The sequence below is a fragment of the Xyrauchen texanus genome, chromosome 30 (genome assembly GCF_025860055.1).
Source record: "Xyrauchen texanus isolate HMW12.3.18 chromosome 30, RBS_HiC_50CHRs, whole genome shotgun sequence".
Classification (NCBI taxonomy): Eukaryota; Metazoa; Chordata; class Actinopteri; order Cypriniformes; family Catostomidae; genus Xyrauchen; species Xyrauchen texanus.
Window position 1 is genome coordinate 8,048,058 of NC_068305.1, and position 18,079 is coordinate 8,066,136.

General features: G+C 38.7%; 1 protein-coding gene across 1 annotated transcript in view; it reads left to right on the forward strand.

Annotated features, from left to right (window-relative positions):
* LOC127624134 (neurexin-3b) overlaps positions 1–18,079 on the forward strand; it is a 485,619-nt gene that overhangs the window by 168,088 nt on the left and 299,452 nt on the right. Inside the window, exon 8 of the mRNA XM_052098814.1 lies at positions 16,215–16,418. Coding sequence (XP_051954774.1) covers positions 16,215–16,418 — 204 coding nt within the window. The remainder of the gene's footprint in view (positions 1–16,214; positions 16,419–18,079) is intronic.

Here is an 18,079-nt window from a genome sequence, read left to right on the forward strand (position 1 = left end):
TGCCAACACACAGGACGAAACTGGCTCAACCCGGAGAATATGAAATCTCGCAAAATATTGGGTGTTACCCAGCCCGCTGCTCTACAGATATCTGCTAGAGAGGCATCGTTGTCTAGTGCCCAGGAGGATGCCACACACCTAGTTGAGTGTGCTCGTAGTCGCAAAGGGGACGGCACACCCTGGGCCTGGTATGCTAAACGATGGCATCTACAATCCAGTGGGTAAAGACAAAGAGCTGCTCAGAGCATCTAAAGCTCTCTGTGCAGTCCAAGTAGATAAGCAAATCAAGCACCGGACACAGCAACGACAAGACTGGGTCTGCCTCCTCCCAGGACAGCGCTTGCAGGCTCGCCACCTGATTCCTAAATGGGTTCGTGGGAACCTTGGGCACATAGCCAGGTCGGGGTCTCAAGACCATGTGAGTACATCGGGCCGAACTCCTAGCTGGTGTCACTGACAGAGAATGCCTGCAGGTCCCCAACCCTCTTGATAGACTTGAGCGTAGTCAGGAGGGCCATCTTCAATGAGAAAGCCTTTAACTCAACTAACTCTATAGGCTCAAATGGGGCTCTCCGCAGTCCCAGCAGGACCACGAAGAGATACCACAAGGGAATGAGGCGCAGCTTAGGAGGATGCAACCATCTAGCGTCTCTAAGGAACCTGATGATCAGGTCATGCTTCCCCAGAGACTTACCATCCACCATGTCGTGGTGTGCCGCTATAGCGGCCACATAAACCTTCAAGGTGGAGGGGGACATCCGCGCCTCCAGTCTCTCATGCTGGAAGGTGAACTTGCCAGGTAGGGGATGTCACAAGGAACGTGAGCTCCGAGAATCAAGTCTAGGTGGGCCAGTACAGTACCTCCAGGATGACCTGTTCCTCGTCCTCCCTGACCTTGCACAAAGTATGTGCAAGCAGGCTCACTAGGGGGAATGCATACTTGCACAGTCCCAGGGGCAAGCTGTGTGCCATCACATCTTTGCCGAGGGGAGCCTTGGCCAGGGAGTACCAGAGCGGGCAGTGGGAGGATTCCCGAGAATCAAACAGGTCTACATGTGTTTTGCAAAATAGACTCCAAATCAGCTGGACCACCTGGTGATGGAGTCTCCAGTGTCTCCTGCCGTGACTCCCTTAGCAGGGCAAGGGCTGCCTCTATGACTATCGTAAAGATGCTATAAAACTGAGACATGGAAGTACGCGTCCTTCAGGTCTACCACAGTGAACCCATATTGAGGCTGGACGCATGACAGAATGCGCTTCTGAGTCAGCATCTTGCACGGGAGTCTGTGCAGGGCCTGGTTCAGCATTTGCAGGTCCAAGATTGGCCGCAACCCACCACCTTTCTTTGGCATGATGAAATAGAGGCTGTAGAACCCCTTCTTCATCTCGGCTGGAGGAACAGGCTTTATCGTCGAGTGAGTTACAGATAGGGAACATAATATTATGTTAAGAACTAATTGTTTTATTTTTGTTTTATTAAAGTTTTAAATAATTTAAATGATTTGGATGATAAAATATAAATAAACTGTTGAAATGGATTGAGGAAAAAAAACAGCTATCGGTATTGGCTGTACTATTACTGATAAGTAAAAAATGGTATCGGAACATTCCTACTTTTAGTTTGTATATACAAATAAGTAAGTATTTGGACTCTTTTGGGCACTTACTTTATGTCCTTAAAATTAAGGAGTTGCATTACATAACAAAAGTAGATAGAGAAAGTGTTATTTAACCCTTGACATTTCTTTCATTAATTTAACTTTTGCAAATGCAGTCACATTTAACAAATCACATCAGTATGCTGATAATTTGTATTCCTTAGGTAGTAAAGTCTATTTGCTAATATATCAGATTGGTGCATTTGTTTATTGCTTTGCTCTGATAGCAAATAAGTGCATCAAATTAGTTTAATTGAACATGGTAATGACAGTGCCATAACACAGCAGCCATGTACGAATTTAATTAAGCTATTAAAATATGCAAATATCAGAATTAACAGTTTCCTTATATTTGGGAATGTATTTTGTATGTTTTATGTAACATATTTTAGAGGAAGTTATGAATTTGGAACAGCTGGTATAGGGAACTTAAAGTAAACTTTCAAAATTGTTAGTAAAAGTTTTCTAAGTGAAAATAGCCCATACGCCTCTCTCTCTCTCTCTCTCTCTCTCTCTCTCTCTCACACACACACACACTCCTGTGTAAAAGAAGATGTGTGAGAATTTGTCTTCTATTTAGGCTGACAAACACCTTCAGTGTGACACTGATCTTAACAGACATCCATACTGGCACTACAAAGTTATCTCTCTCTCTCTCTCTCTCTCTCTCTCTCTCTCTCTCTCTCTCTCTCTCTTTTTTTTCTCTCTCTCCCTCCCTCTCTCTCTGTTACATGCTGGGGTTTCAGTGAGAGAGGTGGTGGGTTAGAGTGGCAGTGTGAGTAGTGATTTTGTTTTTTTTTTAAACATTCCCAAACTTCTCACATTATTTGGCAAGAATTTTTGCTTGTGCGATTGTTTGTTAGCACAATAGGATAGTGTCGCTTATTGAGGCATTGTCGCTATCTCTTAGCCATTCAGGTGTGTACCTGATAATAAGGTTGATGTGGAAGAATTCTCCTCGCAGTTGACGAGTTAGTCTGTCATGAAAACCTCTCTTCTGCATCACGTATGAACAATAATGTCATGGTGTTTTTGAAACACCAACATTTAGTTTGCAGGCTGAGTGAAAGCAGTGTGGTTCTAGATGCTGTGTTTTGTCAGATTACACCTCTTTATGCACCCTCAGTGAAAGTTACGATCTATAACTTGCTGGCTTTCATTCTGATCAAAGCTTTAGAATGGAAATTAACTCGATTTGGTAAGTTTGCAGATACCTAAAATAATTATTTATCTTGGCTGCAAAAACCCATCTCTAAAGAATGTCATGTCTTTTAGATTCCACTGAAAATTCTCTAGATATTTCTTTTCATGTGAAACATGAGTGCAGAATATATATAGTCTATGCAACTACCGGCAAGTTGAGATGATTTGAGTGTGGGGATAATGGTCACAAATGGCTGGTTTGTCATCATAAGGGGTCTGTTGCGGAAAATGTTTCAGTACAATCGGAGAACGTTGTAGACAACTTTGCAGTGAGTTCCATTGCTGTAGTTCAAGCGGAAAATGCTCTGACTTTTAATGACTCTATGCATTTTGTTGAGTCTGATCAAGACCTGAATATGCAGGCATCATTACCACCGCATGAAAGCATTCCTAGTACAAGCAGTGATGTTGCGAGTAGTGGCATAGAAAATTTGGTTTTTAATGTGAACGGTCCAATTGTTGATGGGGAAAAGGGAAATGAAGTAGCTTGCAATGATGGTGCTGAGCAGCCTGATGATAAAATGAAACCAGCAGATGACATAAGTGGAGGCTTGTGTTCTTGCTTGAAAAGAGTGGAAGGAAGGATAGATTAAACTTTTTCTGATGAATTTATGTAGATTAGGAAGACTTGGATAGTAGTTCACAGGAAGTGCCTTTGCATATTGATCCACTGGCTGAGTTCCATAAAGATGACATGTACACCCTAGAGATAGTAAATGCTTTCTTAGATAATACTTTTGGAAGACAGGATAATGTGAAAGAATATTTTCTGATTATCTGATCTAGATAAATTTGAGAGGTCCGTTTTATACCTTCAAAGGATTGTAGACATGAATAAGTTAAGTGAAAAGAAGAAAAAACACATTACGGCCATCAGAAAGTATAGAAAATTGGAAATAAAGAAGATGAAAAGAACTTAACAGCCATGTTCATGTGGTGTCTCCTTTTTTCATGCTTTCACTGGTGTTACTTTTCCTTCCTATCTTAAGTATATATATATGGAGAGTTTAAGATTAGGTTCACTTAATATTAATGGTGGGAGGGGTAGTTTTAAATGGGATCCGGCGCTTGAGACAATTCAGCAGAAGAAATGACAAATTACTATCCTTCAAGAGACTCATATTGATGTGCTTAATGAAACTGAATGCAGCTTATGGTGGGAGGAACCACAGGTTCTCAATCATGGCACAAACTTCAAGGGTGTAATGGCTGTTCTGTTTTACCCAGTTTAGATGTTATTGTTTAAAAAACAGAGGGAAGTGTTAAGGGATGCCTTATTTTAGTGAACTCTGAAATTGGAAGTTTTCTTTTTGTTTCATTAATATTTATGTGCCAAATGTGGGATATGAGCGAGTCACCTGTTTTAATATTCTAAGTGAATTATTAAAACAATGCTGTAGTAATGGGTGTTTGGTGATTGGAGGAGACTGGAACTATACTGAAAATGTTATCTTAGATCATACTTATATGGAACCTCATACTCTTTTGGCAAAAATATTTAAAGAACAAGAGTTATTGGATATATGGAGGACTAAATATCCTACAGACAGGCAGTATACTTGGGTTAATATACTTGATAACAGGGTGAGTGCTGCCCATTTAAAAATATTTTATATCTCAAAGGCTTTTAACAACCGGCTTATGGAATGTTCCATTTATCCAGTGGGGTATTCTCATTATCATTTGATGTCGATGTTGATAAGCATTTGTTGATAATAACATTTTCCAAGAAAGTCACCATACTGGCATTTCAATATGAAATTACTTTAAGAAACTGCTTTTTGTAAATAGTTTTTTGGGAACACTGGAAGAAAAAAAAAGTGGAAATGAAATCATTTTGAAAATGTAAGACAATGGTGGGATGTTGGGAAAACCACTATAAAATTGTTTTGTCAGCAGTATACAACTAACTATATTAAGTCTATCAGAAAATGTAGAAACTCTTGAAAGAGATATTAATTTAATAGAAGGCAAACTAACAAGAGACACTAATGATCCTGCTTTGTTGAATGTTTTACAGCAGAGAAAAAATAACTATTTGAATGAGAGTGTGAAGGGGCTTTAGTTCGATATCATTTAAATTATCTTGCTGAGATGGATGCACCAAGTGCTTTCTTCTTTAATTTGGATAGATCAGTGGCACAGCAAAAGCAGATAGACTGTCTTCACCTTCCTGATGGCCATGTGACTACCAATATTCCTGAAATGTGCCAGCATGCTGTAGACTTTTACACAGATCTGTATACAGCTGAACTCTGTGATTCTGACTCTGTGGACTATCTCCTTCATGGACTTCATCAACTTAACCCTGATTCCAAAGCAAATCTAGCTCTGCTATGGTCAGTCCCCAGGTATTGATGGGATGCCTGCAGATTTTTATAAACATGTTTGGGAGCAAATTGGGAAATATCTTTATGAGGTGTTCAAGAAATGTGCTAAGAATGAGTCTTTGCCTACCAGCTGACGGTGTGCTGTTTTGTCGCTTTTACCTATAAAGGGAGATCTAGCTCTGCTGAAGAACTGCCGACCTTTGGCTCTTTTAACAACAGACTGCAAAATACTTTCAAAATGTCTTACAAATAGACTCAGGGACCATATTCATTTATTAATGTATAAGGACCAATCATACAGCAACAGGTCCTGTATCAGGTCCAAGAGAGGTGGACAATATATTTTGGTGCAAGATATTTTGGACATCTGCAGTTTAAGTTTTCAATTTAAATGTTGAACTAATCTTTCTTGATCAAGAAAAAACCTTTGATAGAGTTGATCATATCAATCTGTTTACGGTGTTAAAGGCTTTTGGTTTTTATAGGATTTTTTTATGAAGCTAGTAAAGTTGTTGTGTACTGAGGTCTCTTGCTTGGTCAATTGGGGGATGAACTGAGCCGGCCACTTCCAGTTATGAGGGATATAAGGCAAGGCTGCCCTCTGTCAGGTCAGCTTCATAGTTTGGCTACTGAGCCTTTACTTTGTCATCTTTGAGAATCACTATCGGGTTTCTGTATACCAGGAGCCACCCAAAGGTCAGGAGTTACACTCTCTGCATATGCCGATGGCATGACAGACATGTTACTGTTAATCACAGTCAGGATGTAATTCCTCTGTCTGACTCACTTAAGTTATATGCTAAAGCTTCATCAGCAGAGATTAACTGTGACAGAAGTGATCATTTATGGGCAGGCCAAGAACAGGTAGAAAATCTTCCACATTTACCATGGAATCTAAGGTGGCACAGAGAGGGTTTAAAGATGCTAGATGTTTTCCTTGGCACTGATGCCTATCACAAGTTAAACTGGGAGGGTGTAGATGAAAAAGTGTGCACCAGGTTGTCTAAATGGACATGGTTGCTTCCCTAGTTGGCTTACGGGGGAGGATACTTGTGGCAAACAACTTGGTTGCCTCATCTTTTTGGCACTGGCTTATCGCACTTCAACCTCCAGTAGGACTGTTGGAAGAAATACATAGGAGGTTGGTGACTTATCTGGTCTGGACAGCACTGGGTCAAATCAGTTGTTTTGTATCTTCCTCTGCACAAAGGGGGACAGGGGCTGTCAGGTCCAGGGTGATGGCTATTTGGCTACAAGCTGCTCAGAGACTGCTTTTTCAAACACATGTCTCATGGTCTGATACAGCAACTGCTCTTCTCAGAAAGACTGGGGGCATGGGACTTGATAAGCATATGTTCCTTATGCAGTTACAAGAAGCTCAGAGGAAGGATCTTACATATTTGTATCAGTCAGTCCACGAAGCACGGAAGGTGCTCTATATTTCACGTGAGCCAGACACACCCGCTGGGAGTTGGTTGTTTGAGGAAAACTTGTTTCTCAATACTTTTTTGCCCTCAAAACTCTTGGATTCAGCTGTCCTTCACTCACGTCTGCTGGATGCAGGGTGTACTAAGCTGGGGCATCTTTCAAGTATGAGGGTGGAAGATTTGAACGAGAGAACTGGGGTGAAATTGTTGCGAATAATGAGCCAAGTGGTAACTGAAACCTTAACATATCTACCAACCAAATACCAGACTTTTCTGATTGATTCAGCAGTACTCAATCAATGGAAGATTGAGTGTGAATATTTTTTCCATCCTTGAATCTAACTGCTGCTGTGGAGCAGTGACAGGAGGATTAAGGACTTCTCTTGTCCTTCACAACTCCAAAACTTGATGTATTTGAGGAAGCTGTGAAGAAATGTCTATATGTTACATGTGTGAAGGTATCCGATGCACATCTTTTGATGGAAATACATTCTTCAAAATAGACTGAGCATTTTGGCAATTTTTCCTCCCCTAAAGACCCTGTACAAGCGCCCAAACAATAAACGGTCTGGTGACCTCCAGTGGAGGATTGTGTATGGGGCAATAGCCACGAACAGACATGTTGTGCACCTTAATCCAAGGGTTGGGATGCCCATTTTGCAATCCAATTTTGTCTGTTTTTCACTTTTTTGTACAATTTGCTTGATTATGTGACCTTTTCTCTGTGTTAACTAGGTCGTCTATGTCCCTAGGCAAATGTTTTAATTCTCCTCTGTTTTTATTTGGACCCAAGTATTCAGCCAAATGAAGAAACCCTTTGGTGTTGCTTAATTTTTTTTTATTTGGTGCAGCACAGCTAGCAATGTGGAAAATAAGAAAGAATAAACTGTCTTGGCAGGGCAAAACAGAACTAGTTGGCATGTTTAGAGGTTTGGTGGCGGCTCGGCTCAGGGTGGAATATGCTTATTATAAGCTAGTGGGATGCTTGCCAATTTTTATGGATATTTGGGAGGTAAATGATATACTGTATACTGTAAATGACAATAATGATTTGGTGCTTACTTTTTCAATCTCACTAATAGGTGGAATCTGTGACATGGCGAACTACTATCTATGAAGACTGTTGAAGGTGTCAGTTTATAATTACTGTACTTTATACCTCATTAACTCTACAGTGCACTTTAAAATGGTCATATCTTACCATTTTGTTGCATTTAATTTTTTCACTAAAGTCCACTTATAATGTTATTCAAGGTTTCTTGCACCAAAAACTGTCATATTTAGTCACATTTAGTTCTACATGTGCAGTTTTCCACCTAATCTCTGACGATTCCAACCCTTAAATAGGATGTTTTTGCTTTCATACCTTTATGAATTTATACAGCCTGATCTCATGAAATTTACATGAACACGACAATATTTTTGCAATTCAAAATGTTACATGCATAACACCTTTGGCTGCAGCTTTTCAGTGAAATGTCCAGCTGGGGTTGCCAAAAGTGAGTGAAATTTTGCTGTGTTCAGACAAAGTTTTAATGTGAATTTTAGAGAATGTTTTAATGAACTTGTCTCATTGCACCTAGTGATGAACAGTGTTTCCAAATTTATCTTGGTGGGATTGGGAAAAAGGCTTTGCATTATAAAATTTAGAGGACAGTATGTCTATATAGTACATCAAACTCTTTATTTTCAAAAGAGCAAGAATCCTTGATTTCCACAATTTGACCCCTTTAAGTCATCTCACATCAAAAAACACCACTGGTGTAGAGTTTCATGAATAATGATGAAATCCAGCTAAAGCCTAATGTTAGGATGCTCATTTATCTTTACACTCTCTGCAGTTCAGGTAGAGTACCTGAATAATAGTTAATAAAAGACGACCCTTTATTTCAGAGTGACGTATGTTGTAAGATTGGTGCAGTAGAGAGGGAGTTGTAAGGCAGAGTTTCTTATGTGAATCAAGGGCAGTGATGCAGTTATCTGGGTTGAAAAATGCAAAGGCCAGTAAATTTGCAAACAAAAAGCTTCATCTTCTTTTGCTGCCAGTTGGCTTTTGTTCCACACGTCTTCTACTGACAAAAAAAAACATTCTGCTGCATCTGAATAATGAATATAGAAGAATAATGAAGCACATATCTTCAATTAAATCGACTTAGTTGTAGGCATGTCCCTTTGTGTTCAATGAAAGAAAGAACATCATACGGGTTTGTAATGACACGAGAGAGAGTAAACGATTCTTATTTTTTGGATGAACTATTCCTTTGTTCTAAAACAATAACACAAATTCAGATGTGCTGTACTGTTTGTGCTGAGTAGAGATGAGAAGTTCAAGGTATTTAATGATGCTGGTTGCTGATTCCATGAATGATTCTGATACGTCTTTCTAGGAAGGAAGAAAGAACAAGGTTTGAAAACAATTCTTAATGTATTCTCAACAGTAGTCTTGTGAAAAAACGATGTCATTATTTCAGGTCACACAGCAACTTGCACAGTTTGTTTGTGAGGCATATTATGTGCACTGCAGCACATTTGCGAAAAAGAAAGAGTTAAGGCATCTTTCCACTCTTGAAAGATGAGTGTAATTTCCAGCACATTTCAAATCCTTAATTGTAAATTGTGTGGTGTAAATGACAGTGATGGAATTGACATTTTTAATAACAAAAAATGGATGGGGGCCTGGTTGGCTCAGCATGTAAAGACACTGACTACCACCCCTGGAGTTGCGAGTTCAAATCCAGGGTGTGCTGAGTGACTCCAGCCAGGTGTCCTAACCAAATTGGCCCAGTTGCTAGGGAGGGTAGAGTCACATGGGGTAACCTCTTCGTGGTTGCTATATTATATGAAAAAAGGAGAAAACAAAATGGATGACGACTTTGTCTTGCTACATTCATTGCTAACATTTTATGTATCCTAAATACACACAATTAAGTAATATTTTCACACTTTTTTTGCATAGTTTGGTGAAATTACAGCTTGATTGGAAATGATGACCAATAAAAAAAATTCTGCTCACTAGAAATATTTGCCTTGATTTTTCTTTGTTTTCACTTGATATTTAATCTCATGGATGCTCTTCACAGACAATTTTAACCAGTGGTGTCTCGTGTATTTTAAGACTAAGCCTTCAGTGTGATTCATACCATTAAGAGAACATATTTCACAATGATTAAGACACCCTATGGACATCATACATTACATTGCAGCCAACTATATCTACCAATTGACATTTTAAAAACTCATCCACGAACGAAAACCAAAACTTGAAGTGACACTGAATGCTCAAGGTAGCCTATTCTTAACTGTAGCATGATTGATTTGTGAAATAAATTATTAGTTAGATAGATTTCGACTTGGAAAAAGCTATCTGAAAATATTTGCAATTTAAATGTTGCTTGCAATGTATTTTATTGAATGCTCAAGACATCCCAATTTACACTTTGAAAACTCTTCATGTTGCTTTAATGCAAAATGCACTTACCAATTTAATTGAAGTCAAAATCAGCCCTACTTTCCTGTTTAATAAATTAAGCGATCGCATGGTCATGCAGAAAATCTTTTTAAAGTTTTTAAAATCCTTAAGGATCTCTTTCTCAATGGCGATAACGGCAGCGAGTGATGACAGTTGCCTCTGTCTTGATCTCGCCTCTCGTGCTTCTTTTTCAAATGACATACATTACTTTATGTGTGATTGTGTCGCTCAGGGCCAGCTAGAAGGCTTGACTGGGACTTATCTAAAAAAATGCTCCCACCAAGAACTAATAAATCAATCTGATTTGCTGATTAATCTGACAATCTGACATTAGATGCCCATTTATTGCACTGTTGAGAGATTCAGTGGAAATTCTGAAGGCTTCACGAGGTGGCGCTCAGACTTACACGCTGCTTCGGCTAACAAGCTCTGCCGCGGGCATGCGATTTGTGAAACAGCTGTCACACTTCGCTTGTAAGCATCGAGGAATAAATTTGGATTGGATAAACTTGTAATTTTAGTTTTCTATCCATTTGTAGATGAATTAGGAGCAAATGTAAACAGGTGAATGAGAATGAAAGGATTCATTTTTTTATTTTTTTATTTATTACGCATGTGAAGCCAGCAGAGAAGGCTTTGCTGGCCCTGAGAATTCACTACTGCTTTTGACTTGGTTAATGAGAACTAATTTTGAAAAAAGAAAAAAATATTTTATAAGGGGTCAAAATTGTTGTGTGTGGTGGAAATGACGGCACAACTGTGGAACAGTTGTAATTATTGAAATAAATATATAGAATCATCATTTTCAAACAATAAATAATTGAAATAATTTTATGCTTATTTCACTCTTTGTTTAGATAATCATAGTTTACACATATAATAATTCATGTTTTTATAACTGAGTCTGGGTCAGGGACAAGGCTAAAACAAAAGAATCTGAATCTGAAAAGGTATTTTAAAAGTACCAAAAGTAAATGATGAAGGCCAGGTTTTCAAGTTTAAATGTGACCTTAATATAACAAAAAGAAAAAAAGAAAAAGTAAATCTGTTAATTTTATAAAAAATCAAACCCTGGGACATGAAAGAGCTAGAAGTTCAAGAAACACACATAAAGGTTATTTCAATAATGGAGTATCCGTTTGCATAATGCATTGTGCAGTGGAACGTATGTATAAGAGTCTGAATCTGGCTTGTGACATTTTTTGACATGTTTTTAAACAATATATTGTATCTTGTATAAACTGCTGCTGCTGAAAATAAATAAATAAATAAATAAATAATAATAATAATAATACAGGTTTACTGGTCTTAGTTGGTTTAAAGGGATAGTTCACCCAAAAATATAATTTCTCTCATAATTTACTCACCCTCTTGCCATCCCAGATCTGTATGACTTTCTTTCTTATGCATGACACAAATTAGGATTTTTAGAAGAATGTCTCAGCTCTGTAGGTCCATGCAATGCAAGTGAATAGTGACCAAACATTTGAAGCTCCTAAAAGCACATAATGGCAAGATAAAAGTAGTCTATATGCATCCTGTGGTTTTATCCATGTCTTTAGAAGTGAAATGATAGGTGTAGGTGAGAAACATATCAATATTGAAGTCCATTCTTACTGTAAATTTTCACTTTCACATTCACTTCCACATTCAGCCACCTACTGGTGAGGGCTGATCAAATGTGGAGATTTATAGTAAAAAAAGGACTAAAATATTGATCTGTTTCTCACCTCACACCTGTCATATCACTTCTGAAGCCATGGATTAAGTCTTATGGATTACTTCTATGCTGCCTTTATGTGCTTTTTGAGGTTTCAAAGTTCTAGTCACCATTCAATTGCATTGTATTGACCTATAGAGCTGAGATATTCTTCTAAAAATCTTAATTTGTGTCCTGCAGATGAAAGAAAGTCATACACATCTGGGATGGCATGAGGGTGAGAAAATGATGAGAGAATTTTAATTTGTGGGTGAACTATCCCTTTCAGCTGGTCTCACATTCTGGACAAGCTGGTGTTCAGCTGGTAGGTCAGCTGGTCTCCTAGCTGGACCAGCTAACAAGTGCCCAAAACCGCTTTAAAACCATCTTGTTAAACTATCTTGATCAGGCTGAGAGACCAACTAAGACCTGGAAACAAGGTTTGGGCAGGAGCGCTTTAAGATGGGTTTTTCGAGTTTTACTATTTTAGTAGGTGCTTGTAAAATTTGATACACGCACACATATATGTTCCCCCTCATGGCCAAGGAAATGTGGCTTTCAGCATGCAGTCATGTGGGAAATTGACAACACTCTAGAGCTGAATGTTAAGACAGAGACAGGGAGAGAGAAGAGAGAGAGAGAGAGAGAGAGAGAGAGAGAGAGAGCATGATGTGTGTGGCAGGATAGTAGTAACAGACCTTGTTTTTGTCACACTTACACACACACATATGCTGACAATCTCCCTCACTTATATCTCCTCTCAATCTCTCTCTCTCTCTCTTTCTTTCTCTCTCTCTCTCTCTCTTTCTCTCTCTTCTAGTGTTGTCTCTGGACTGTCTTTTACTGCCCTCTACTGGGCACTAAACAGGAGCAGTCCTGTATTTGGGAAATAGGGTTGACATTTTAAGAGCACAGACCTTTGTCTTAAGGTGGCTAGGACATGGCATAGGTATCAAACAAGGGGCACAAAAAGTTACCCTTCTTCAATAATGAAGAACACTAAAGTAAACAATCTATGTTCTTTGATTAAAAAAAATATTGGATTCAGTGTCTTTGTATTAAAAAATAAAAAAACACTTGTAGAAAGGCAGAGCATGTCATTTCAATGTTGTGTGAATTATGTGTTTGCTAATAAAAGAACAGATGTAGCTTGAGACAATTAGAGTATCGATCAAGTGGAAGAATCTGGCTCTGTGATTGAGCACTAACTCCCTCTGGCCTGCAGATATATGGATGGATAGTGAGTGTGCTGTAGTGTGCTGTTTGGCTTCAGTAATGCTCCGGACATGACCTGGATTAAATGCAGAAAATGTCAGCCACTGGCAGCCTCTTTTGCAGTGTTACACAAGCCTTCACTTGACAATGACATTAGGCTTTTTAGCGCTACAGTAGTAGAATTAAGTGCAAAGGATGTGTATAAGGTGTGCAACTGCCTCTTTAATTGTGTATTTTAGCAATTGTGTCCCGCCATTGAGCATAATGGTAAATTATTATGTTACAAAAGCCTGTGGCCTTATAAGCTAATTGAGTAGTATTTTCTAGCAAGCTTTATTGTTATTCTTTATACATGCAGTGTATCAGATGTGCACAAAATATATTGCACAGTCAACATTCACAATTAATAACTGATTATGTCCAATATAAATGAGCTTCCACCTTGATTTTTCAACTCTGAAAGTTGAAACAATCATCCATGTGATTATCTAATCAGCCAATCATGTGACAGCAGTGCAATGCATCAAATCAGGCAGACAGGAGCTTCAGTTAATGTTCACATCAACCATCAGAATGGGGAAAAATGTGATCTCAGTGATTTGGACCATGGTATGGTTGTTGGTCATGATGCTGCAGATCCATGGAATGGCACTGTACTGTGTGATCTACATCATCAAAGGTCTTGGTAAAATTAGAGTGCACACTGAGCCCAAAACATCACAAGCCTTATACACAAAGGCCATCAAACTAACTAAATTGTGTGTTGTGGAACAGTGCTGCCAAACTGCATAGGATCTAGACTTGGCGAGATTGTGCTGCAAACTGTTTGCAAATTTTCGTGAGCTGAGCTATTAATGAAATCGGCCTCAATTCGTCAATGTTTGGAGGGGAAGATTTTTGTATGGGGACAACAGTAGCCTCTTCATCAAATGAACAGTTGATGATGTCACAAAGAGGGATACTGATCTCACATGCAATCTCCTGCAATATTCTTGCGGGAATCATGTCTCGGCTAGGGGATTTGTGGCAATTTATGGAAGACAATCTGCTATACACATCCTATACTGGAATAGTTGGCATTGGGAAGGATGGTTAAAAAAAAGAAGGTAAAACCGAACGTTCAAAAGGCGGAAGCGACTGGAACACTTTGACAACCTTTGTGTTGATTGCATTACAAAGTCCTGGGAATTAATTCCAGGGACATTAATTCGGTCCGATCTTTTCACAGTTTTGCACATCGATTTAATTCTGTTGAGCAAAGCTCTAGAATTCACTTTTGCATTCCACTTTGCATTCCATGTTTTTTAGCCTTATGTATTTCCTTTTGGAACTTGTTTCTGTAAAACTTCACCAGGTCACTTGATTTTCAAGTCTTAAAGGTTTTTTTGTCTCTGGTGGATTAAGTGCTTGATCTTGGGGGTGATCCATGGTTTGTACGAAGGATAGATTTTCACTGTCTTCATCGGGAAATGTCTATCAATGGTTGGCAGGATAGTATTGGTAAAGGCATTGGCTTTTTTTATTACTGGTTACTTCATTCACCTACTGCCATGGATGATTGGCAATCCACCGGCCAAACTCGCTCAAGCCAGGCTACCTTATATGTTGTACTACCTGTTTAGTGCACTCAAAAGGTCTTAATTGTACTTTAGGCTCCAAAAGTCACAGTTATGGTCACTTGAGCTAAGAGGAGGGAGAATTTTGGTTTCAAATACACTGGTTTTATATTAGTGATAATCATGCCAAGAATGGCTTCACCTCTGGTGTTGTTCTGAACTGACAGAGTTTGTTATCTAGGAAGATGACATGGACTCTAGGTGGTTGAAGTCTCCAACAATTACAAATCCAATGTCTGGGTGCTTAGTACAAAGCAGGTCAGATGAGGCTATTAGATTTTCGATGAGTTCATCCTGGTGTTATGATTGAGGTGGTGAATACACCACACACACAGCAATAGCAGATATGTACCGTGGGAGTCTCAGGGCTCTCACTTTCACCAGCAGACATTCTAAATTATCTGGAACACTACATGTTAAGTGATATGATGGAACACAGTCTCTGATATACAGTGCAACACCTCCACCCTGACAAGTGGTTCAGCATTTGGAAAACAAGGTGTAGCCACCATTACCCAATATTTCGTCAGACATGTGGGGAGTAAAACATTTTTGAATTCTGAAATTGCTGTCACTTAAACGTGTAAATACAAACAGTTGGGGTTTAGTGAGGTCAAATCTTCTGCCTACAGCAGTCTTAATCTTGTGCAAAATGCTGTTACTCCCTCTACATACTCTTTTCCTAGTTGGTATCCATGCCACCTCTTCTTTGCTTAAGATCTTTCTTAGCCGAGGGCTTTGTGGAGAAGCAGATTGTTTGAGCCTCTTGAGGAATTCCATAGAGTACTTTAAAACTGGTGCCTTTTCTGGTGCCATTATGTATAAAAAAGAATCGCCCCAAGCTGATCCAGAACAGTTAATACTGTATAAATGTTTGTTATGATTCTGAAGCCAACCCCTCCATCGCGTATTTGTTTTGGATTTAACCTTCCACTGGACACTTGACATTTTTGATGGGAACATACTCAATTTAAATGCACAGATAAAGGAATAGTTCACCCAAAAATGAAAATTATTTTATCATTCAACCCTCATGCCATCCCAGATGTGTATGACTTTCTTTCTTCTGATGAACACAAACAAAGATTTTTAAACTAATATTTCAGCTCTGTTGGTCCACTCAATGCTAGTGAATGGTGACCAGAACTTTGAAGGTCTAAAAGGGACACAGAAACAGTATAAATGTAATCCATATAACTCCAGTGGTCCATCCATATCTTCAGAAGCGATATGATGGGTGTGGGTGAGAAACAGATTCATATTTATTTAGTTGTATATTTATTGCTATAAATGTCCACTTTCACTACCACATGCTTCAACTTTTGTTTTTGTGATTCACAGTCTTTATGCATATCACCACCTCCACCACCACATTCATCATATCGCTTCTGGAGAAATGGATGAACCTCTGGAGTCGTATGGATTACTTTTATGCTGCCCTTATGTGCATTTTTAAGCTTCAAAACCTGGTACCCTGCAGATTTTACACATGTGTAATGTGCCAAAAATCTGGACTTATTATGATTAGGTCAGTGAAAGTATTCTTTGTGAGGTTGCTTTTTAATTTGACGTATGTGTGTGCGCATTATCTCCACAGAAGCGTCTATCCTGAGCTATGACGGCAGTATGTATATGAAGGTGGTGATGCCTACAGTCATACATACAGAAGCAGAGGACGTCTCTCTTCGCTTTATGTCCCAGCGTGCATTTGGCCTGTTGATGGCTGCCACATCACGTGAGTCTGCTGACACACTGCGACTAGAGCTGGACAGCGGCCGTGTCAAACTGATCGTCAACTTAGGTATCGTATACTGTCCCTATCGTCCGTTATTTAATACATATGCAAGTTAATGGATGTCGTCATCTCTAACACTACAACTAAACGGTTGTTTTCTTGATCTGCATGGATTGCTCCTGTTTGTTTTTGTTGTTTTTTTTGTTCTTTTGCTTTGTCTGCAACTCATGTGGACAGACAAGCTATCTCAACTGGCACACGTAACCTCTGACCTCATGATCTATGTGTCACATCTGTGCCAGTCATACTCATAGACATGCTCATTAATTTACTGATGCAGGAGAAACATATCTCAAACAAGCTAAGCATTGATATTAGGGCTGGGTGATAAATATAAAAGAAAATCTTTACAGCCCCCCCAACAATATGTATTTGCTCTGAAATGGCTAAAAAATGTCGCTTGAATTTCAATCAGAGGAATATAATTTCAACCAAACAGCCATTGATGCCAAGTAAATACAAAATGTAAAGCAACAAAATTTCTGTAAAAATCAAGGCAATATTTATCTATATATACATACAGTATACATGTATATAATTATACTTCCATTGTAAGTGCCTCACTGTAATATCGATTTTTGATTATTTATTTTTTTGTTATATTTAAAAAAAAAAAACATTTTAGTGCCACAAATGCTGTTGATTGAGCTTAAATTGTATTGAACCTGGAATATTCCTTTAATCACCAACAAAATATCAGATACAGTTGTTGTAAATATTTGGTATATCATCCAGCCATAACTCAAATGTCTCTTTTCATCTACATGATCACTATTCAATATTTATGATGTCCACTTTTCTTACGTTAAGGTGGTTTTAACAATACGTTTTATATCTTATGTAAAACAATTTGGTCATGTTATCGGGAACACATGTCCCATTACCATTTCCTGCTCTTAACGGCATTTATCGTGACTTGTTCAAAGATGGTACTCACCCCTTCAATGGCCTGTAGCCTGCGGCCCTGTTAGCAAACAGCCCGAGACCAGAGCACCCAGCCCACCTGCAGCTGGTGTCCAAAACACCATCCACAACACTTATCCACCCACCCAAACACACACACACACACACACTGTCATTTCTACTTACATTCTCCCAGATGCCCCTTAGAAAGCCCCAAAAAATCTATTGCAGGATCCCAAATTAATTTCATTTTCCATTTAAGCCATTTAAAATAATGTATGCTTTTAGCATAAATACATAACCACCAAAACATTCAGTTTTCATTGTACTAGTTTAATGTGATCTATTGTCTTAATACAGATTAACTTTATCTGTTTATATTTAATGAGGCACATGCTACAAGTTTGTCAAAGTGTTGACCGCTGTATGGTGCTGGAGCTTGTTGGACCGAGGCTGTTTGCTCCCACTTTTCTGTTGTGGTTGACGGCACATGACCAAACCAGCCAAATGGATTTCAACCCAGATTGCAATCCTGTTTACAAACCCAAGTTTTAGAACAAACTGCAACTGCAAGGTACCAACTGTAACATTTTTACAGTTAGTACCATGGCCAATAATTTGGATAATAAGTAACAAAGAATAAATTCCAAGGTTGATGAATCCATTTGGCTTCGAGCAGGCAGCCATTTTAAATGGATGACTGATATATTATTACCCTTAAAGAAAAAATAATAAAAAAAATATGTATGTAATTATACCCTATA